General features: G+C 54.9%; 2 protein-coding genes across 2 annotated transcripts; both read left to right on the top strand.

Moving 5' to 3' along the window:
- Positions 1–3503: 3503 nt before the first annotated feature.
- Pgls (6-phosphogluconolactonase) lies at positions 3504–8081 on the top strand. The gene is made up of 5 exons (XM_032919114.1): positions 3504–4352; positions 5939–6046; positions 6497–6598; positions 6920–7060; positions 7862–8081. The coding sequence occupies exons 1-5, from the start codon at positions 3963–3965 to the stop codon at positions 7994–7996; spliced, it is 876 nt and encodes a 291-aa protein (XP_032775005.1). The 5' UTR covers positions 3504–3962; the 3' UTR covers positions 7997–8081.
- A 1435-nt stretch (positions 8082–9516) lies between these two features.
- On the top strand, positions 9517–19566 carry Niban3 (niban apoptosis regulator 3). Its single transcript, XM_032919374.1, has 15 exons — positions 9517–9571; positions 10618–10748; positions 11531–11614; positions 12642–12767; positions 12989–13103; positions 14383–14550; positions 14653–14768; positions 14841–14945; positions 15039–15201; positions 15941–16131; positions 16225–16383; positions 17046–17162; positions 17240–17347; positions 17957–18068; positions 19047–19566. The coding sequence occupies exons 1-15, from the start codon at positions 9517–9519 to the stop codon at positions 19157–19159; spliced, it is 1863 nt and encodes a 620-aa protein (XP_032775265.1). The 3' UTR covers positions 19160–19566.
- The last annotated feature ends 1413 nt before the right edge of the window (positions 19567–20979 follow it).

Raw genomic sequence — 20979 nt, 5'->3', positions numbered from 1 at the left:
AAGGCTGTGTGTGTCAAAGCTACATGGATTTGGGGAAAGCCCTTCTGACAGCAACAGGGCTCTGGCCTCCATGCCGGCCTGTACGGAACAGGGGAGCTTCAGGCAGGGGCACTAAGCAGCATTCAGCCTGTTTCCCCCCAGTGTCTGCAGATCCTCCTATTCCTGGGCTGGGCTTTGGTGCCTCAGTGTGGGATGAAGCATCTCCCTGTGGGACCAGCAAGTTCTGAAGGAGGGCCTGGTATGCTGGCGGTGCGGCCATTCCTGGGATCTGCACATTCTCCACTGCACACTTGACAGGACAGTGGAGTGGATCAGGCATGGCTATTAGAAACAGGCCCAAGGGCAGTCTGTTGTCACAATGCAGGACGTTGCTTGAACATGTGTTCTAGAGGAAACAGCCACTTCCATCCAGCCAGTAGGATGCTTTTTCAGAATAAAACAAGCAAAATAAAAAGGGAGATCCGGGGGCTGGAGAGATGGCTCAGTGGTTAGGAGCACTGACTGCTCTTCCAGAGGTCCTGAGTTCAAATCCCAGCAACCACATGGTGGCTCACAACCACCTGCAATGAGATCCGATGCCTTCTTCTGGTGTCATGAAGACAGTTACAGTGTACTCACATATATAAAATAAATCAATTAATAAATAATTCTAAAAAAAAAAAAAAAAAAAGGAGATCCAGGGCTGGAGAGATGGCTCAGCAGTTAAGAGCACTGACTGCTCTTCCAGAGGTCCTGAGTTCAATTCCCAGCAACCACATGGTGGCTCACAACCATCTGTAATGCGATCCAATGCCCTCTTCTGGTGTTTTTGAAAACAGCTACAGTGTGCTCATATAAAATTAAAAAAATCTTAAAAAAAAAAAAAAAAAAGAAGAATTTGAAAAAGGGAGATCCAACTGGACACAGACCCTTGTCAGTCATCAAAGCCTTTTGGAAACTGAGAAATAAGATGCTAAGTCCCAGGTCAACCCAAGCCTGGCAGGAATACCCCACATCAACAGCCAGAACACCCAACGCAAAAAAGGTTTTTCCCATGTTTGAGACAGGGTTTCTCTGTGTAGCTTTGGCTCTCCTGAACTCACTATGTAAGTCAGGCTTGCCTCAAGCTCAGATCCACCTGCTTCTGCCTCCTGAGTGCTGGGGGGGGGGGCTTAAGGGTGTGTGCCACCACTGCCTGGCAACAGCCAGCCATGTCTGAAAGCCTCATTTTAAATTGGAAGAATGATGAGCCCACAGCTCTTCCTGCCCCAGAGTGCTATTCACTCTTCCCTCCCATGAAGAGGGCATCGCTGTGAACCAGTCCACAGGCTAGTCACACTGAAAAGGGCTGGGCTGGGTCTGGGTTTCACTGCCTCCTTTCCTCTCCTTCTCCCCTCTCTCCTTTTACATCTTTCAAGATGAAGCCTTAGGACTCATGCTCACAAGGTAGTACTAGAGTGCTCAGTGGTTAAGCCACACTCATAGCCCCTCAACAGGGGACTCTACACAGGGCTCCACCCTGAGCAGGGGAAGGAGCTAGCCCAAGGAAACAACCAGACAGGAACCATGATGCCCAGATGGAGCTAGCCTGAGATGACCACCAGCCTGGTGCTGGACATGCTAGGGGTTGCAACCCATGCCCGAGGTGACTCCTGCCCAGGGCCATAATGCATAAGCAAGGAACAACACTTCTGAGAGGACCCTGGGCACCACTAAGACAGGCAAGTAAGTGGTGGAGAAATGGAAGAGGAAGAGAAACAAAAAGGTGGGCACAATGAAGAGAGGTAGAACTGGAGACTGGAGAGTAGTGAGGAACAGCCTGATGTGAGTAGCCGGTGAGGCATCTGAGACCATGGTGGGGTCCTGACTTGTGCTGCCACTGGGGTCCATGTCTGGGTCCATGGCCCAGCAGCAGAGGGTCACCAAAGGCTAGGTGGACATCCCCGGTCTGGGCTGCTGCTGGGGGACATGTTGATGTCTGAAGGCTGTACAGAACTGGCCCCACTCCTCACCTGGGCATCATGGGAAAGCTGGTCCCTCCCATAGACCGAGAGATGCCTTCCTCCCTCTCTCATTCCTCACCACCTATGGCAGGTCAGAGCTGGCCCTGGGTCGAGTGTGGGAGAACTGGCTATGCCCTTACCAGCTGCAGCATTCAGAAGAGTGGACCCTATACCTTGCTTGGGCAGTAGGGTAAACCTGACCCTGGTTTGCTGGGGTTGCTGATGAACTGGCCCCGAGGGCAGGAGAGCAGGAGAGCCAGTGGGCTCACCAGCTTAGATACCTCTCAGGCCCAGACCCAGGGCTTCAAGTTGGCTTACCCCAAAATCTACCCCATAGATGACCTGCTGAAGAGCATGAATGGACCTGCCCTACAGATCCAAAACTACAGGATCTCCACAACATTCAAGAAGAGTCCCAGGGAACTTCCAGTATTGATAGAGTAGCAGAAGCCAGAGGTGGCCTACCAGATCAAGTAATTTTAATGAGCATTTTCAAGTAAAGAAGTGTGTACAACAGGTTATTCTGTGGAACACACTGTAACACACTATAGCTTCCAATGAGATTTTTTTCTATTGGGGGTGGTGTAAGGGTGGTGGGGAGATGAGATGGATTAGGGTGCATGATGTGAATTCATACAGAAACAAAGGTTTTTAAAATGTACTCAAAGGCCTGAATGGGGGCACAAGCCTTTAATCCCAGCATTTGGGAAGCAGAAGCAGGCAGGTCTTTGTTTGAGGCCAGCCTACTCTACAGAGTGACTTCCAGAACAACCAGGGCCACAACAACAACAGTCACTCTAAACAACAACAAAGTTCTTGCAGTGTTTCACAGTGTGTAACTTGCTACTTGAAGCCACCCATGGGCACTCAAGGCTGTAGGTTTGGGATTAGGGTGCAGCCAGTGATCCAGCCTGGACTTAGCATTCAGCAGGCCCTGGATTTAGTCCCAGTACAGTGACCGACTGCATTTTGGAGCTCTCCTGAGTTCGGGAGGGTGACACATTATCAGTCGTCTTTTGGGTGCAATGGCTCAGTGGTTAAGAGTACTCGCTGGGCTTGCTGGGCTTGCTTCCTTCCTTCCTTCCATGCAACGATCTAACTCAGACCCAGGGTCTCCTGGACTCTGCACACACTTGGCACAGAGATACTCATGCGGGAGAAACAGCCATGCTCATTGAAAAAAAATAAATTAAGCAAAAATAAAGGAGTAAATTAAGAGAGAGGAACCAGAGGGGGTTTATTTGGGTCTTCATGGTGGAAGCAGCTGTCTGTCACCTTCTCACTGATCTACTTGGGTCAAGGCTCTGTGCCAAAGTTTCCGTATGTGGGCCACTGGGAGCCACCTGTTGAAGCACATGAATGGGGGCAGTTTCACACCCAAATGCAGATGTTTTCAACTGTTGGGCAGCAGTTGTCCCGGGGAGTCCTCTTTCTGCTGTGGGCAGCTGTGAGCGGAAGGCAGCGGAGTGTCACTGCATCCGCTTGAGTAACACAAAAAAGGGGTGTCGGGATAGGCGAATGTGGGGAGGGCCGTGCAGGCACAGGGACATCATAAGTGTGTGTGTATGACAAGAGTCCCACTGCTTAGCCCAATCTGGCCTCTAACTCGGGCTAACCGCCTGCCTTTGCCACCTGAGGGCTAGCATGAGTGTAGGTCATCACGCCTGGCTTATTGACCTAATCACACTGCAGCTGGCGCACTCTGTGTGTCCAACCGCACCCCGGAAACCCGCTACACCCTCAAGAGTGCAGGTGCATTCAGGTCACCCCAGCCCTCAAGTCGAGGAAGGACGATCAGGAGCGTGAAGCCAGCCGGAGCTACATGACTCCGTCTTAAAAAAACTAAATAAAATGCGAGAAATCGGTCCAGAAAGGCGTCCCCAGTTCAGGGAAGCACTGTGGATTACCCGCCCACCACCCACCCCAAAACCCTGAGGAGCACTGTGGCTTCGCTTCATCTGCGCAACTGCACATGCGCCTATGGCCTTGGCTCAAAGTGCTCGGACCCATGGCAGCTCGGCCGTCGCGCAGGCGCACTGGCGTACTGGCCTCTGCCCGGAGCGCTGTCGCCTCCCCGCCGCCATGGCCGCACCCGCGCCCGGTCTCATCTCGGTCTTCTCCAGCCCACAGGAGCTGGGCGCATCGCTGGCGCAGCTGGTGGCGCAGCGGGCCGCTAGCTGCTTGGAAGGGAACCGTGGCCGCTTCGCTCTTGGCCTGTCAGGCGGCAGCCTGGTCTCCATGCTGGCCCGAGACCTACCCGCCGCCACTGCTCCCGCCGGGCCCGCCAGCTTTGCACGCTGGACGCTCGGCTTCTGTGACGAGCGCCTCGTGCCCTTCGACCACGCCGAAAGCACGTACGGCCTCTACCGGGTGAGCGCTGCGGGGGCGCACACCGTCCGGGCTACGGGGGCCACCTTGGGCCACGCGAAGTCGGCTCAGCCTTCCGTGGAAACGCAGGCTACGGGGGCCGCCTTGGGCCACGCGGAGTCGGCTCAGCCTGCCGAGGAAACTCCAGGATCTGCTTCTACGCCTACCCGCGGGTTCCGGGACCCACGGGGTGTTGCTGGATGCGCAGTGATGTCCATCCAAGTCCAGCCTTTTGGGCCTCCGTCCCTCGTATCTTCCTGAGGGCCGTACCTCGGCTGTAAGGCTTCGTGGGTCATGGCTGTGCTTTCAGCCTGCCTCTAGTGTCCAGGGTGTGTTGGGCCTCAGTTTCCTTTAACAGGAGCCGTTGGCCATCGCCTCCCAGCAGCCTGGGATATGATGGCCACCAGGCGCCCTATAGGGTACCGAGATCCCTGTTTCACACACAGGGAAACAGGCCTGGACGATTGAGCTCCGAGCACACTTGGATGACTGCCACCACCTCCTAGGGGAAGCTGACCCAGTGCCATGCATGGGCTCTGACGCAGGGGAGGGGCCATTACACTTACTTCAAGGTGGGGAAACAGAAGATTCATGTCTCCTTGGCCCTCATCTAGGGACCTAAAACTGTACCACTTTGAACACGGTGCCTGCCAAAGAACTTCACTGAACAGTGGGCTGTGGGTGCTAGCACAAGGCTCAGTTGGTTGGTAGGGTGCTTGCCTAGAATGCATAAGGTCCAGGCTTCATTTCCAGCATCATATAAAAATGGTGGTATACGGGTTGGGGATTTAGCTCAGTGGTAGAGCGCTTGCCTAGGAAGCACAAGGCCGTGGGTTCGGTCCCCAGCTCCGAAAAAAAAGAACCAAAAAAAAAAAAAAAATGGTGGTACACTCCTGTCATCCCAGCAATGAGGAAGTAGAGGCTGGAGGATCAGAAGTTCAAGGTCCTCCTCAGTTGGAGGCCAGCCTGTGCTACATGAGACCATTTTGATGCTGCCCACCCAAGAAAAATAAAGCTAAGATTCCCTAAGTAGGTCCCTCTGAGCCGACACAGTTAAAAGCCAGTTCTTTGAGGGAAGCAGGATTTCACCACCAGGTGGCGTCTGATGACACTTAGATCTTAGAGGTCCACCCGCACCCTGAGCAGTAGGTGTCTTGCACCTAGGCTGCCCAGTGGGTTGAGACAGGAGTTGTGTAGAGCAGACTCAGCAGCCAGTTCCCCTTTGCCTCCCTGGCTCACACACCTCCCTAGGGCCCTCGGTCTGGAGCCCTGTATCCTGCCTCCTCATTCAGGGACCTCAGCAGCCCTATCTGTAGGGCACAGCATCCAGACATCCCGACATTTGCCCCCAGCCGCTCCCTGGCATTGTGGAGCTGGACTTACTCCAAGAGCCAGACATGGGAGACACAGGCAGGGTGTCTCAGAGTAGGTCACAGTCCTCTTCCTGGGGCCCACCTCTGTATAATCAGGTGCCAGCTGTGTGCCAGACGCAACCAGGCTGAGCCCCTGATTGGGGGAGCCCTAGGCACCCCACAGAGTCAGTGTGACTGAGGAGGGTTCCTCGCTGACTGTCCCTTCCCCTTCCACAGACACACCTGCTCTCAAAGCTGCCCATCCCAGACAGCCAGGTCCTCACCATCGATCCTGCCCTACCCGTGGAGGACGCTGCAGAGGACTATGCCAGGAAACTGAGGCAGGTGGGTCCCAGGACAGGTGGGAAACGACAGAAGACCGTGGCAGAAGTGACTGCCACTCTGAGAGGCCAGCCATGGCTGGGAGACGCGGGCTGGGGCCTCACATTGTAGGGACACTCATCTGCAGACCCGAGGTTCTTGTCCACTAAAATGGGGAACAGGCTCCAGATTGGGTCAGTCTGGTGTGTCAGCGCATCTCATCTGTGACCCCAGCACTTGGGAGACTAAGGCAGGAGGCTTGTTCAGGCCAGCTTGGGCTGGAGGATGGTGCTTATGCTTGAGAAGCCCTACAGACCTCACACTGTGTTGAAGCTTCAGTGTGCAGGGAATGTCCTGAGCAGGCCTTGCCCAAGGACACTGTCATTGGAAGGTGGTCGAAGCTGAGCTAGGAACCTGGTTTCAGCTTCTGTGTGTGTTCCCTCTGAGCTGACCCACCCACCGTCCTCCTGTCAGGCCTTCCAAGGAGACACTGTCCCTGTGTTTGACCTGCTGATCCTGGGAGTGGGCCCTGACGGCCACACCTGTTCGCTCTTCCCTGGGCATCCCCTCCTCCAGGTGAGCACGGGGACCCCCTCCTGGCCCTGGTCTGCCCAGGCCTGTGTCTATCTTCTGAGCATCTCTGCCCCTCAGCCTTGCCCTACAGAGCGTCCGCTCCCGTGGTCATGGCAGTGCATGCCTGTCATCCCAGTAGTTGCTGTGAGGTTGGTTGAGGGCTGCCTGAACACTAAGTCAGGCCTTGTCTCAGAAACCCAAAAGGCCAACAGGAAAACTGTTGGCATTGTAAACTTGGGGCCTGGCGGGGGCTGGTTCCATCCCAGTGCCACAAACACAACAGAAGGGTAGGAAGGCCCATACTCACCTGGCTGCCTTCCCCAGGAGCGGGAGAAGATCGTGGCTCCCATCGGTGACTCCCCAAAGCCACCACCGCAGAGGGTGACCCTTACGCTCCCTGTGCTGAACGCAGCCCAAAGTGTCATATTCGTGGCCACAGGGGAAGGCAAGGCAGCTGTGCTGAAGGTAAGAGGCGGACAGCAGAGGTCAGCCAGGGGCTTTCATGGAGCCCAGGACAAACATGCTTCCAGTATGTGAGAAGGGAGTCACTGAGAAGGCACAGCACCCTGAGGTAGAGTCCCTGCACCCCTCCCCCCAGCTCCTTCACAAGCAGGATGCTCGGCTGATGATCTAGCTCCAGGCTCAGTGAGGGACGCTGTATGAAGGGAATAAGGTAAAGGGTGAAAGAGCAGGACACTAGACATACATTTAGAGAGGAAGGAAGGAAGGAAGAAAAAAGGGAAAGAAAGAAAGAAAAAAGGCCAGGACTGGAGAGATAGCTACCACCGGTGAGTACCCGCTGCCCTTTCAGAGGACCTGAGTTCCATTCTCAACCAGCTGTAGCTCCAGTCCCAGGGCATCCAGCTCCCTCCTCTGGCCTCTGTGGGCACCAGGCATGCTCCTGGTGCACAGAAACACATGTAAGAATAACACTGTACACATTAAATATTAATTAATTAATTAAAAGGGCAGGGATGGGGCAAGATGGCTTAGTGGAGAAAGGTGCGTGCCCCCAAGCATGACAACCTGAATTCAGTCCCCAGTACCTCCTGTTGTCTCCGTACTAGGGAGGCAGAAAAGAGGAATCCTTGACTACAGAGCATATTCAAAGCAGCCCGTGCTAGATGAGGCCCCACTAATAAAAACAAACAAATCCTATTCCACGCCGGGAAGCTTTGGAGCCCACGGTGTGCGAGGTGGATCGCAGAGCAATATCCTATGGGTACCCTGTCCCCAGACCAAACAGATGCCTGGTCTCTCACACAGCGCATCCTGGAGGACCAGGAAGGCGCGCTGCCCGCCGCCATGGTGCAGCCGCGCACGGGCGCCCTCTGCTGGTTCCTGGACGAGGCAGCTGCACGGCTGCTGTCTGTGCCCTTCGAGAAGCATTCCACGTTATAGGGGCCGCACCACGCACGCTGTGGGCACTTCGGGCCGCAGAGACTACGGGAGAGGACTACCTGCAGATTAAACAGCTTTGCTGGAACTCTGGTCCCTGTGGTTTTTTGGTGGCAGAGGGCGGGGCTGGGCTGGCGGACAGAGCAGAGCGCGCACACACACACAAGTGCGACCTGGACTTCTGGCCCGGCAGTGTGTGCACTGTTCCAAATCAGGCCACATTCTCTGCTCCAAGAGTCAGACACCAACTCACCGAGGCACTCGCGGTCCAAAGTGGCTGCTTATGTTCCAGCCATGGCGAAGGGAGTGGACACTAAGAACGAGCCTGGGCTCACCTGGGGCCCAGCCAGCGCCTTCAAGGCCCCGTGAAGATGCCCTGTCTCCTTCAAGCCTGCTCAGAACCTTGAGCATGGTGAGCTACCTTAAGCTGCTCTCGATGGTTCCACAGGGTCACATACCAATGGGAGAAGTGTCTGGGGTGATTCTTGGGACTCCCTTAGACAGCAGCCACCTTGGAGCATGAAGTGGATTGGTGCATCACTGCCCGACCTGTTTTCTGGTCCCCTACCTGTTCCAGGGACCTAGTTGGGGAAGCAGGCAGACTGGGCTGAGGGAGTCTGAGGGGGCATCCCCTCACGAAGGTATCACAAGCCAGGCGTGAGGTGGGAATTGAAACCTCCCTGAGCCTACTTGGCAGGTAGGCCAGAAGGGTGGGGCCAGAACCACAAATGTGAAGTTTCTTCAAATGTCTGGTGCCTGAGGGCTCCTCAGCTGTGACAAAGAGGAAGTGGGATGGGCTGGGACAGAAGACACAGTGGAAAGTCCTCCTGGGGACTTCTGTAAGGGCAGGGGCCACCCACCCAACAGCCAAGACAGAGGCTGAGACACCCCAAGAAGGGAAAGTGATGTGGGCGTGAGGATCCCATGTGAGTGCTGTATGGAACATCTCTCACCTCCAGCATCCCTGTCTCACGGGGTGGGGGTGGGGGGACTTTACTGCCTTGCCACTGATACATAGGATCTGCCTCATGCTCCAAGGTGGCTGCTTATACTCTGGCCATCACATTCCAGCCTCTGGGAAGGGAAGAGAAAAAAAAGTTCCCTTCACACTGATAACCTACTTCTCTGCTCATTCCTTTGTTCAGTCAGCAATCCATTCCTTTGACTTTCAGAGACAAGACTTCATGTATCCCAGACTGGCCTCCATGGCTTAAACTCCCCATCCCCCTGCCTCAGCTTTCTGAGTGCAGGGATGGCAGAGATGTGCCACCATGCCCATCTGTACCAGGGGGTTGTTTTTTCCCACACTCCCTTGGTCTCCCCTGGGGCTGTCCCCATTACCCCAATCAGAAACCACCAGTCTTGGTCCAGCCTGTCCCTAGAGGCCAGCAGTAGGCAGGTGCAGACAGGAGGGGTGGAGGGTGGTACCAGATGGCCACACATACCCTCCTGGCACTTGGGCTACTGAGCTGACACCCAGCATCCTGAGCAGAGGAACCAGGACAGCTCTGAATGGTGGCAGGATGGGAGCACAGCCTTCCTGCCCTCTGAGCAAGAAGCAGCAGCAGCAGCTTCGGGGTGAGCAGAGGTCAGGGTCGGGTCACGCTGCCACTGCATGGGAGGCCACATTGGCTGTGCCCCTGGTGCAATACGGGGTTCATTATTGTGGCTGTCTCTGGTCTGGCCAGGGGTGGGCTAGTGTTGGAAGATTCGGGTTTCTTTGGTTTTTCAAGACAGGGTTTCTCTGTGTAGCCATGGCTGTCCTGGAGCTCCCTCTGTAGACCAGGCTGGCCTCTAACTCAGAGAGATCAAAGGCACACGCCACATTGTGCCTGGCTTCGGAGGATTCCAGATTTAAATGAAATCCAAGTGGCTGAATACAGGGTTGCACACCTGCCATCCCAGCCTGGTCTACAGAGTGAGTTCCAAGACCAACCCTATCTCAAGACAAAGTAAAATGTGAAGTTTTTGATCTGTTAGTGGAAGCTAGGGCCCACTGAGGGTGGGCATGGGGGCACAGGCAGGTGCAAGGGGCCCCATCTGATCCCAGCGGGTCTCTGAGGCTGGGAAGTCTGTCTGCATGAACACTGAACTGGACTAAGGCTTAGTTCTCAGTGGGAGAAAAGCCAAGGCCAGGCTGCACTTCAGCTTTTGTCCTGTCCCACACCTGGACCTGGGAGAGTGTCCAGACCAGCAGGACTTAGTGGGTGTTCCCAAGGGAGGTGGCTAGGCCAGGCTGGTGGAGGATGTGAGTGTGGTGAGTGTGGGAACAGCATTTGGGAAGGGGAACAGCCTATGTAAAGTCCTGCCTGTGCTGCCAATCACCTCTCTAAGTCCCAGGATTGACTGCTTCCTGCATTTGCTGTGTGCTGCTGGGTGAATAAATTGCCCTCTCTGGGCCTCATTCTCCTGAGGCAGCAATACATTTGGATGAAAGACCTTTGTGTGTGCACATGTGCGTGCCAGTGATTAACATCAGCTGTCCTCTAGACTTCCTTCCACCTTATTCACTGAGGCATGGTCTATACTGGCAACTCACTGGTTCTGGCTACTCCAGCAAGGCGGCTGGCCCCCGGATGGCAGGCAGGTGCCCTGCTCACATTGCTGGTCCCCTCTCTCTACAGGTCAGGTGGATGGCCTGCTGAGGACCTTCCTGCCCTGCTACCGCAGGCAGCTGGCCACAGCTGTACTCAGGCACATCTCCCAAGAGCTGGGACCTCAGGAGCCAGCCGCATGCCAGCTGTCTCACACCAAAGTGCGTACCACCAAGGAAGAGGCTATCCCGAGGGAACCTGGGGACCCAACTGCAGTTATCTCTCTTGTGTTCTCAGTGGTGCTGACATGAGACTGCGGGAGTGGAGTTGGGGAGGGCTGACCACAGGGCCTTTGCACAGATGAACCAGGAAGCTCTGGAGGTGAAGGCAGGCGGAGGAGGATTGGGGAAGTGAATTCCCTGCAGGGGTACAGCATGTACAAAAGTCCTGAGGTTGGCAGCGACAGGCTAGATATGAGGGACTCCCAGTTTGTGTCGTGTGTGACTGCTCCATCTGTTGCAACCACCCTGCCAGGGAGACACTCTTCTATGAGACCCCATGTTTTTTGTCCTCTTGTCCCTCTGACCCTGTGCCTATAGGCTCCCTGCTCTTGGCAGCTCAGAGGTTGTTATTGTAGTCTAACAGCCTGGAACTGTAGCTACTGATAGGCTCCCAGTGTTGGCATTCTGTCTAAGCTCCACCCCCACAGTTACCTGGCAACAGCCAAGTATGCCTGACTCACTATAAAAGGGACATGTACCCTGACCAGCCCATCTGCACTGGCTACCTCTCTTTTTTTCTTTTCTTTTTTTCGGAGCTGGGGACCGAACCCAGGGCCTTGCGCTTCCTAGGCAAGTGCTCTACCACTGAGCTAAATCCCCAACCCTGCTACCTCTCTTAACAGAAGGACCAGTGCTGGATGAGGCGTCTCTGGCAATGAGGAGTTTGGGGGTTTGGCTATGTCCTTGGAGCGTGTGATAGGAGGGGTGAAAGTGGGTGCCAGTGCAGGGACATTGGAGCGTCCTGCAGCTGGCACAGGAGGGGAGGAGTCTGGAGAGGTCGATGGAGGAGGCTCTCAGGTAACCTGGTGAGGAGGAACTGAGGCAGCGGCTTGGGTTTTTGGAAGTGTGGAAGCAGGCCCGCGGCAAAGGGGAGGCGGTTCATTAACTGGGTCAAGGGCTGTACTGTCATCTGGTGCCTGTCTCTTAGCTAAGAGGGGTTGGGTGGGGCTACAAGAGGAACACAGAGAGGGGTTAGAGCAAAGGGAGATGAATGCATGGACATAAAGTACCTCCTTCCAGGGTTGGGGGATTAGCTCATGGTAGAGCGCTTGCCAGCAAGCGCAAGGCCCTGGGTTGGTTCCCCAGCTCCGGAAAAAAAAAAAAAAAAGAACCTCCTTCCATTTGCCAGACTGCTGGTAGTAAGTATGAAAATCCCGTAAAATTGAGGAATTTAGCCATTATGTGGCCATTTTGAACCATTGTCTAATGAGTACTGAGTCCAGACATTATTCCAAAGGTGTATCAGTTTGATGTCCTCAGGTGAGGCATTAGTGTTAAAGTTTTGAAATTCGCCAAAAGACATCCCAATGGGGAATCTGGAGGTACGTTCGAAGACATCAAACTACCCATTGGGGGAAGCTATTGAGTTATCCAGACGGGCAACCAAGGCCTCCACCTCTCCCCTGTCTTGGGAGAGTCTTTGACTGATGAGGAAATTCAGGACCGGAGAGATAGGGTGAGTGCCTGAAGGCCACACAGCACACGTGCTATTGGAACCTGGGATTTCCCATTGGCTCCTTTCCCTCCCTGTTGAGGGGAGGCTCTGTGGACAGAGGTCCTGCCACTGGGGTCTCCCTGTCCCATGCAGGGCACCACTCCTACCTGCTACAATTGTTTTGTTTTGAGACGGGGGTCATGTAACTGAGCTGGTCTTGAGTTTGCTGTGTCGCTGGGGCTGACAGGCTCATGGCTCAGCCTTCCTAGTGCGGAGCTAACAGGGTCTGGAGGGCAGCTGCTGCCTTTGAGCTTTGGGAGTGTTGCTGGTATGTGGCCAAACTGAAGAGTTCGGGCAACCCCAAATCTGCTCCAGCCATAGCCAGCATCCCATTGCAGAAGCTGCCTCGAGTCAGGGAGCACCAAGGACCCTTGACCCTACTGCACGGCCAGCCGCCACAGTGGCGGCCCATCTTCTGTGTTCTGCGTGGAGATGGACATCTAGAATGGTTCAGTCACAAGGAGGTCAGTGGATAACCAGAGTCCCTGTCCAGAATTCCCCAGTGAGGGGCTGGGGATGTGGCTCAGGGGTGGAACCTTGGCAATAACAGGCAAGGTCCTGAGTTGCATAGATGGCCTATGGAGGGGGAGGGGAGTGTGTTGTGAGCTGCGTGTGTTCTGGCTGACTTGCCTCCTGTGTTGGGGAGTGGTAGCCAGTTCGGTCTCATGTCTTTGTCTGGTCACAGAACTATGAGTCTGGGGGCCGTCCGCTAGGCTCCGCAGCTCTGACCGGGTATACACTGCTCACATCCCAGCGTGAATACCTCTGCCTTTTGGATGACCTCTGCCCCAGCTCCTCTGGTAAGGACTTCTGGGTCCCCTAAGTCATTTCCCTTCTCCCCAGTCCTTAGGCCTTTCTACCATCCCTGTGCACTTCATGAAGCAGCCCTGGGCCTCCACCAGTAGCAATTTCCTACCCACAGTGTGTGTGACTCCCAACATGTCTGCAGGTGCTGCCAGCCGTCCCTTGGTGGGTGGCAGAGCTCCTTGAGTGAGCACTTGTGCTTTGGGAAGGAAAAGAAACACACACTGTTCCTGGGAGGAAGTCAGTTCGTGGAGCAAAACCCAAATAGCAAACTGTCTAAGGGACAGAGCCAAAGTACTGCTGGCGGTGCACAGGGAGGCAGAGGCAGGGTGAGTGCTAGGCCAGCCTGGTCTGCACAGCGAGCTTTGGCTGCCAAGGTTACATCATGAGACCCCGATCACCTACACGGTGGGTCACAACCAGCTGTACCTGCGGTTCCAAGGCCTCTGCAGCCACCAGCCATGTCCTTGCTGTATATGACATATATACTGGGAAAACATTCCTACACATGAAATAAAAGTCGGAGCATGCCCTTAATCCCAGCATTCAGAGGCGGAGGCAGGTGAATTTCTGAGTTCGAGGACAGTCTGGTCTACAGAGTGAGTTCCAGGGCAGCCAGGGTTACACAGAGAAACTGTCTCAAGAAAACCAAACCAAACCAACAAAAACAAAACAAAATTAAATTAAAGGGGGGGGGCTGGCAAGATGACTTGGTGGATTTGAATTTGGTCCTGGCTCGCAAATCAGGCTGTTCACAACAGCTTCAGGGGATCTGATGCCCCTGACTTCAGGTATCTGCACACGCAGTAACACTAAAACACACACACCACACACACACACACACACACACACACACACACACACATACACACACACACACACACACAGGGGGGCGGAGGGAGAGGGGGAACAGGCATACAGGTGATTAAAAATAATTTTAAAAACCATAATATGAAGTGTCAGTGATCCTGCAAGGAGACAGACACGGTGGGAAGCAGGTTTGGGCCAGCGTACAAGCCCAGCTGGGGTTCTGGGCTTCCAGTTTCTGTCCCTTTTCATCTGCTCCAACAAGATGTAGCCAACAGTCGACCTTGCAAGGTCCACTCGCATTAGGGTTTCAGCTGTGTGTAGTTTTTGAGACAAGATTTTCCAGACTTCCAGACCAGCCTGTAAGTCACGATCCGATGACAGGACGCCCTACACCGGACTCTTTCAGGCTTCTGTCCTAAGAGAATGAACAGGGGCCTGAAGGGCGACCTCTCCTCTTGCTTTCAGGAGACCTTGCCCAGGAGGAGCCGCTGCGGGTGTTGGAGGAGCCAGTGAGCTTCGCGCTCTTCCTCGTGCACCCCTTCCGGGCTCACCTCTGCTTCTGCGCTGGCTCTAGAGGGGCGCAGCGCGCCTGGAGACTAGGCCTGCAGGGTGCCATTCGGTTGAGAGCCACCGGTGAGTCCCGGGAGCAGCAGGGTGCAGGTAGGAGGGGCGGGAGTTAGATGGGTGGAGGTGCGGGGCTCCCTGAGCGCAGCGCGCGGTTGATCGCGCCTTCAGTCCTGCAGCGCAGCCGGGCGCCCGCAGCCTGCGCCTTCCTGGACGCCGTGCGGCTCTATCGACGACGCCGGGGCTACGCTGGTGGAGACGACGCGGCACTGGGCTCCGACGCGGAGGTGAGCAGTGACCCGCAGACCCCCGGCGCGTTCCGCCGTCCGTCACCCAACAGCCCCACGCCTCCCCTGCAGGTGCTGAGCGCCGAGTTGATGCGAGAGCTATTGCCCGCGCTGCGAGCACAGACGCTCCGAGGCCTGCGCGGTGTGGGACGCGCCCGAGCCCGGGCCTGCGCGGAGGTGCGAAGCATGGCGTGGCGAGGGGAGGGAGAGAAAGGAAGGGGATCGCCCTAGGACCCACGCGTTCACCCAAGCTGCCTTCGAACTCTGCAGTTCCTCGACGCCGTGCACGCGGCCGTCCTGTCCTGGGCATCCTCGAGGCTGCGTGCCTTCCAGCCAGAAAAGGACGCACTGCTGGCGGCGCTGGAGAGGATGGTGCGTGCAGACCTTGAGCAGATCCTGCAGCAGCGTGCACTCGGAGCCCGCAGAATAGAAGGTGAGTGGGGCGGGGCAGGGGCGGGGCGGGGCGGGAGTGGGGGGGGTCTGGGATAAGGGGCGGGGCTACAGGTGAGAGGTGGGGTTAGAAGTCCGGGAGAGTGAGGGCAGGAAGGCTGCCTGGTGAGCAGGATGGGGTCAGGGAGCGCGGGGAGAGGCCTAGGAGTGTTGGGGCAAGAGGCCGAGGGGCGGAGTCATGAATATTAAGGGAGGGGCCTTTCGGGGGCGGGCCTGGAGTTTCCAGAGCTGGACCTGTTAGCAAGGTAGGGTGGCCTGGAGGCAGGATCAGGGCGGAGCTAGCAGGAGTAGGCGCAGTCTGCTGGCTGTTGGGAGGCGGGGCGTAGTGGGGCGGGGTGGGGCCCGGGATCTAAACTTGGGGAAGTGACAGATGTGGTTTACAGTCACACACTGGACACTAATGGGAAGAATCTCTAAGAAGGGTGCGGCGCAAGAGGGCGTGGCCTGGAGCCTGGAGGGACCATGCCTGTTAAATTGTGGGCTAAGTAAGGAGGCAGAAGGTAGCTGTGGCCTTGTAGGATCTGCTCTACTGCCCAATTATCAAGACCCGTGTTTGAATCTCCTTACACTTCCTCTGCCTATGCCTTTGAGCCAGGTCTTACTGCTAGCCTCAGTTTCCCGAGCTGTAAAGTGAGTATCCAACTGGCCCAGCTGAGGTCCCTGCTCCTATGCATACACTGAGTGTCTGGTGGGGAAATCACCGGCCCCACATCTACTCTTAGCCGAGATCCGAGACACACTAGAGACATGCCTGTGCCAGAAGGTGGACCCGCAACTGCCCCAGCTGACCCTGGTGCTGGTGAGCCTCGTGGAAGCCACGCTCCAAGCTGTTCGGACCCTTCTCATCCGGGGGATGGACCGTCTGTGTCACTACCTTCGCAAGAGCCCTTCTGGCACTCAGCTGCGCAGGGAGGTTAGCACGTGGGCCAGCCGTGGCTTGTCCGCTTTGGTCTGTCTGTACTAGAAGCCAAGGATAGTTTCTCATCCGACTGGTATGCACACATAGGTTTATGAATTTGGGGAGATACCCTGGGACCCAGAGCTGATGCAGGCCTGCTATCGGGAGGCAGAGAGGAACCACAATCATCTGACCCAGCTGGCAAAACCCTTTGGCTTCCTGGGGATGCGGAGCCTGGTGTTTGGGGCTCAAGACCTTGCACAACAGGTGAAGAAAGTGAATGGGAAGGGCACACCCCTGGTAGAGAGAGAGATGTGTACATTTATGGAAAAGGAGTGGGCCCAGCTGCTAGGCAGGCAGAGCCTGAAGAGAATGCAGCTCCTGTGAAGGCCAATAGGGGGCTCAGCAAGTGTGTGAGCAAGGACAGGGACACGGCTGGAGGAAGGTCTGCTGTCAGGAGTTCTGTCTATAAAGGGCAGGGCTGGAGGAGACTGCGCAAGCTCTGATCCATTGTGGGTGTGGTTGATCCTAGCTGTTAAGAGGTGGCGTCAGGATAATCAGGCAGTCAGGGTTGTTCTCAGCTTCATAGTGACTGAGGCCAGTGCAGGTTATGTGAGGTCCTGTCTCAAGAAGAAAGGCATGTTTTGAAGGCTGAGGGGTTGGGCCCTGCCGTGAACTTGGTGCATGAGGGAGGAGCAAACTGAGGTGAACCTCTGAGCCTGGCGGTTTGTACACTGCCCAGCAATGCTCTCTCAGGGAGGCTGATCCCTGGCTGGTGCCATCTTCCAGACAGAAGGAGACCTTTCCTGAGACTAGTGCCTCAAGACAGGTCAGGGGATGGGCCAAGGCCAACTGCTGGGAAGGCATCAGGCATTAGGAGCCTGAGGCCACAGCAGGGGTTCTGGGGTCATCTGGCACTTCCTTCACAGCTCATGGCGGCTGCAGTTACCACCTTTCTACAGCTGGCCGACCAGTGTCTGACGTCGGCTCTGGACTGCAGCCAGGCAGCTGAGCAGCTGGAGAAAGTCAGGGGCCTTGTGCTGAAGGTGAGGTGTGTGTGCGGAAGGGTCCCCATGGCCAGAGTTATGAGGGCCACTACACAGGCTGCCTGTGACCCCTGCAGAAGTTCACCTCGGACAGTGAAACCACTCGATGGAGGTTCACCCGGGACTGGCTGTTGGGGATCTTCTGGCCCTTTGTATGGGGCCATCTTGGGATGAGATGTAACTTGGTGAGTGGACACCTGAGACATCTGTCTGGTGGGGACAGAGTGCTCCCCAGGTTGGGTGGGGGGCTCTCTTGGGCTTCTACCATGCTCTTTGCTTTCATGGGAATCTTGGCTTTATCCCCAGGACCTACTAGCCACACTCTCCCAGAGATCTAGCCCAGTCCTGCTACACATGCACGAGCTCAGTCCATGGGTCTAAGTTTACGTGGGAGAACCACCTGTGCAAAAGTCCTGAGGCAGGACTGGGCCTAGGATGTTAAGGGCCAGAGAGGAGTCAGCTGAGGCTAGAGTTGAGGGAAGAGACAGTGGGAAAGGTGTGGGTGGGGAGGACCCAGCCTTCAGTCTACCTAAAGGTCAGGGTCACCAAGTATAGGTATGTCTCAGGTGCTATTAGAACACTCCAGGGCTACAACTGTAGCATTTGGGAGGCAGGATGGATGTGTGGGCCTTAATCCATTTCTGATACTGTGACACATGCTATGGCGTGTGGGATTATGGGGGAGCAAGTCCATGTTGCAGAGAGGGGAGCAAGCCAGAGGACGCAGCAGATCAAGCCAGGGTTGGGGGAGCCCAGGCTTGCATCTAGCCATGCTCCTAACTATATGGTCCTAGGAAACACCTGAGGCGGATGGGGACATCCTGGCCGTGGGCTGCCAGGTTCTGACCACCGAGGGTGTCTACAGGGATGTCATCCAGGGCCTCTTGCTGCAGAGGATTGACAGAGGTGAGCTCCCCACTGTGGCTCAGGGGAGCCTGCTGCCCCTGCCTGGGCACGCTGAGCCTCATTCAGTCTCTGTCCATTCCTGTGTGTGCTGGCACAGGTCTCTCACAGGTAGGGTGGACTACATTGGGCCTCCACGAAAGGGAGGCACTAGGGTGAGATATTCAGGCTTAAGGTAAAGTTCTCAGGAAGATGAGAGAGGCAGTTGTCAATAGACATGTTTTCATTCAACTCCCAGAGAGTGGTTGGTTTGCAATGCCAACCAAGAGCTCTGGAAGCTTACAAAGGCTGTCTTTGACAGTGGTAGAGGGAGAGGACCCAGGGGGCTAGAGGAGTGACAGGGACAGAGATGGTGGCACCATGGGAACCAGGGACTGGGAGGAGGCTGAGTCTATGATGTATGCCAAACCAAACCAAAAAAAAAAAAAAAAAAAAAAAAAAAAAAAAAAATGGAGCTCCTTCTTGCCTCAGACTGCTGGGTTCCTGAGCCCACAAGTACAAGTTTGTTTGTTTCTTTATTTTAATGATTTTTTTCTTTTTTTGTGCATTGATGTTTTACCTGCATGTGTGTCTGTGTGAAGGTTTCCCTGTCCCCTGGAACTGGAATCACAGACAGTTGTGAACCGCCATGTGGGTGCTAAGAATTGAACCTGAGTCATTCAGAAGAGTGACCAGTGCTCTAAATCGCTAAGTCATCTTCTTTGAGAGTATACGTTTTCCAAGCTAAGTCCAGAAATGGTGACCTGGATGAGCTTCTGACCCTAATGCTCGTGGTGTCCATCCTTAGGGGAAATCCAGTTGCCAGTGATTTGTGATGTCTGTACAGAGCAGCAATGTTGGGTAGGGCTGCCAGTCTTGTGGCTAGGTGGAGTGCAGGTATTGACTAGCAATGTCTGTCCTTGGTGAAACATTGAAAGAGGTTTCTGAGAGCCAAAAGCTGGGCTTCCTCAGCTAGGTGCAGGGATTTATCTCTTATTCTAGAGTTGGAAAAGGTTCTTGGTGCCAGTGACAGAGCCCGTGCCCCAGCTGACTGCTCAGTAGCCCAGTGGGACCAGGAAGGAGCAGGTGAGCACCTCACAGGTTCCGGGTTGTGACAAGGAATGGCTGTGGTTATGCAGGGTGCTTAAGAGTATGGCAAGGGTGGAGTGGATGGAAAAGAACAGACTTTATCTCCTATCATGGCTGGGCTGGCCAGCATCATGGTGAACAGGCAGAGAAGCCACAGGCTCTGACACACACATTGGTGGAGATGGTGTTAGGTTTAGGCCCCAGTTTCTGCAGCCTAGACACAGTGTGGTGGATGTCTTGGCTATTACTTTCTGCTAACAATACTGGGAGGGGGATAGTGATGGTGGCTTGCTGTCAGCAAAGGCACTCGGAGGCAAGATAACTTGGGCTCACTTGTTACACAGCCATTGCTGACTCAGACACTCTGACCTTGCTGTGGACCTAGTCAGTATTCACATGAAGTCACATGAGGGGAAGGAGTCATCGAAAGACCCTTGGCATGGGAAGAGCTTTACGTACCCTCCACCCACCATGCATACCAAGGGGTGGGTCTGAGTCTATCCCTTCCAGGTGCATTCAGCACTATGGATAAATTCCCATGGGGATCTCAGGCTGTGAAGAGGTAGGCTGGCATTTTTGTAGGGATCTCTAGAGTATTCCCCAATTGTGATCCACCGGACCAGTCCACAGTGTTGCACAACACAGTCATTGGTTTCTCTTGATTTTCGAGCCCTGTCCACTTTCCCGCCTCGTTACCTGTGTGGATCCTCCAGGCCCCGCACCCAGCTTGTGACATGTGACATTCTTGTGCCTGTTAAGATGGGGAACACCCAAGTGACAGTTGCCATTTCACAGATGAGGAAGCCGAGGCTCAGATCTGAGAAAGACTCTGCAGGCCAAATGCAGCCACTCTGTACAACATGGCTTCCAAGAACATTCCAGAGCTGAGTTTTAACCCATCCACACCCATCCTGGCGGACAATGGATGAAGACCAGGAGTGGCCTCTCTGGGCCAAGCGCATGCATGCTTCTCTTCTGGCAGTCATGTATCCAACAACGAATCATTGATGGAATATTCCTGCTCAAATTTGTACACTCGACTTCTGAGCTAGCCTGGGCTACTGTAATAAGACACTGTCTCTAAATAACAACCCCAAACCCCTGTTAATATGATACATGTATCTCTTTAATTTCATTTTAATTCTTATTTAATTTTTTCTTAAAAATCTGTTTCCTTTTCTTTTTTTTTTTTTCTTGGAGCTGGGGACCGAACCCAGGGCCTTGTGTTTGCTAGGCAAGCGCTCTACCACTGAGCTAAATCCCCAACCCTAAAAATCTGTTTCTTAAAGTTTCTTTTTTAACTTTGTTTACTTTGTATGCGTGTGTACACACACATGCTTGGGCCTGTGGAGGTCAGAGGACAGTTTACAGGAGTTGGATTTTCTCTTTCCATCTAGTGGGTCTTGAGGCTCAAACTCAGGTCATCAAGCTTGGCGGCAAGCACCTCTACCCACTAAGTCATCTCGCTGGCCCCTGTTTTTACATTTATCAATCGCTTGATTAAAAACTGCTTGAATGACTAAATTGAACTTTAAAATGCCCAGGGCTGTGAGCTTGATTTGCTCACAATGATTTCTGGTCCACAGGCCCTGGGATCCGCTGTCCTGGCTTCCGGGCCAGCACTGCCAAATGACAAATGGTCCCTCACCCTGGCTCACGTGTCACCACCTCCCCAGCTGCTACCGGATGGTTCCAGGAGCTTTCCCTGACACTACCTTCTGGGCCAGGAGGAAGCGGAGAGGGGGTGTGCACAGGGTGGCGGGAGGAAGCGGGGTGGGGTGGGGTGGGGCGGGGAGGTGTGTGTGTGGGACAATGACCCAAGCAGTCCAGCTGTGTCAGCCTCACC

This window comes from Rattus rattus, chromosome 13 (genome assembly GCF_011064425.1).
Source record: "Rattus rattus isolate New Zealand chromosome 13, Rrattus_CSIRO_v1, whole genome shotgun sequence".
Lineage (NCBI taxonomy): Eukaryota > Metazoa > Chordata > Mammalia > Rodentia > Muridae > Rattus > Rattus rattus.
This window is presented reverse-complemented; position numbering and strand designations above follow the sequence as displayed.

Bases quoted from the DNA above. Each gene is read 5' to 3' on its own strand.
- Pgls (XM_032919114.1), top strand. From the start codon at position 3,963: ATGGCCTTGGCTCAAAGTGCTCGGACCCATGGCAGCTCGGCCGTCGCG. The intron at 6,599-6,919 runs GTGAGCACGGGG...TGCCTTCCCCAG, and splicing joins CTGGGCATCCCCTCCTCCAG to GAGCGGGAGAAGATCGTGGC. The intron at 7,061-7,861 runs GTAAGAGGCGGA...TCTCTCACACAG, and splicing joins GCAAGGCAGCTGTGCTGAAG to CGCATCCTGGAGGACCAGGA.
- Niban3 (XM_032919374.1), top strand. From the start codon at position 9,517: ATGGGAGCACAGCCTTCCTGCCCTCTGAGCAAGAAGCAGCAGCAGCAG. The intron at 10,749-11,530 runs GTGCGTACCACC...AGTGGGTGCCAG, and splicing joins GCCAGCTGTCTCACACCAAA to TGCAGGGACATTGGAGCGTC. The intron at 17,163-17,239 runs GTGAGGTGTGTG...TGACCCCTGCAG, and splicing joins TCAGGGGCCTTGTGCTGAAG to AAGTTCACCTCGGACAGTGA.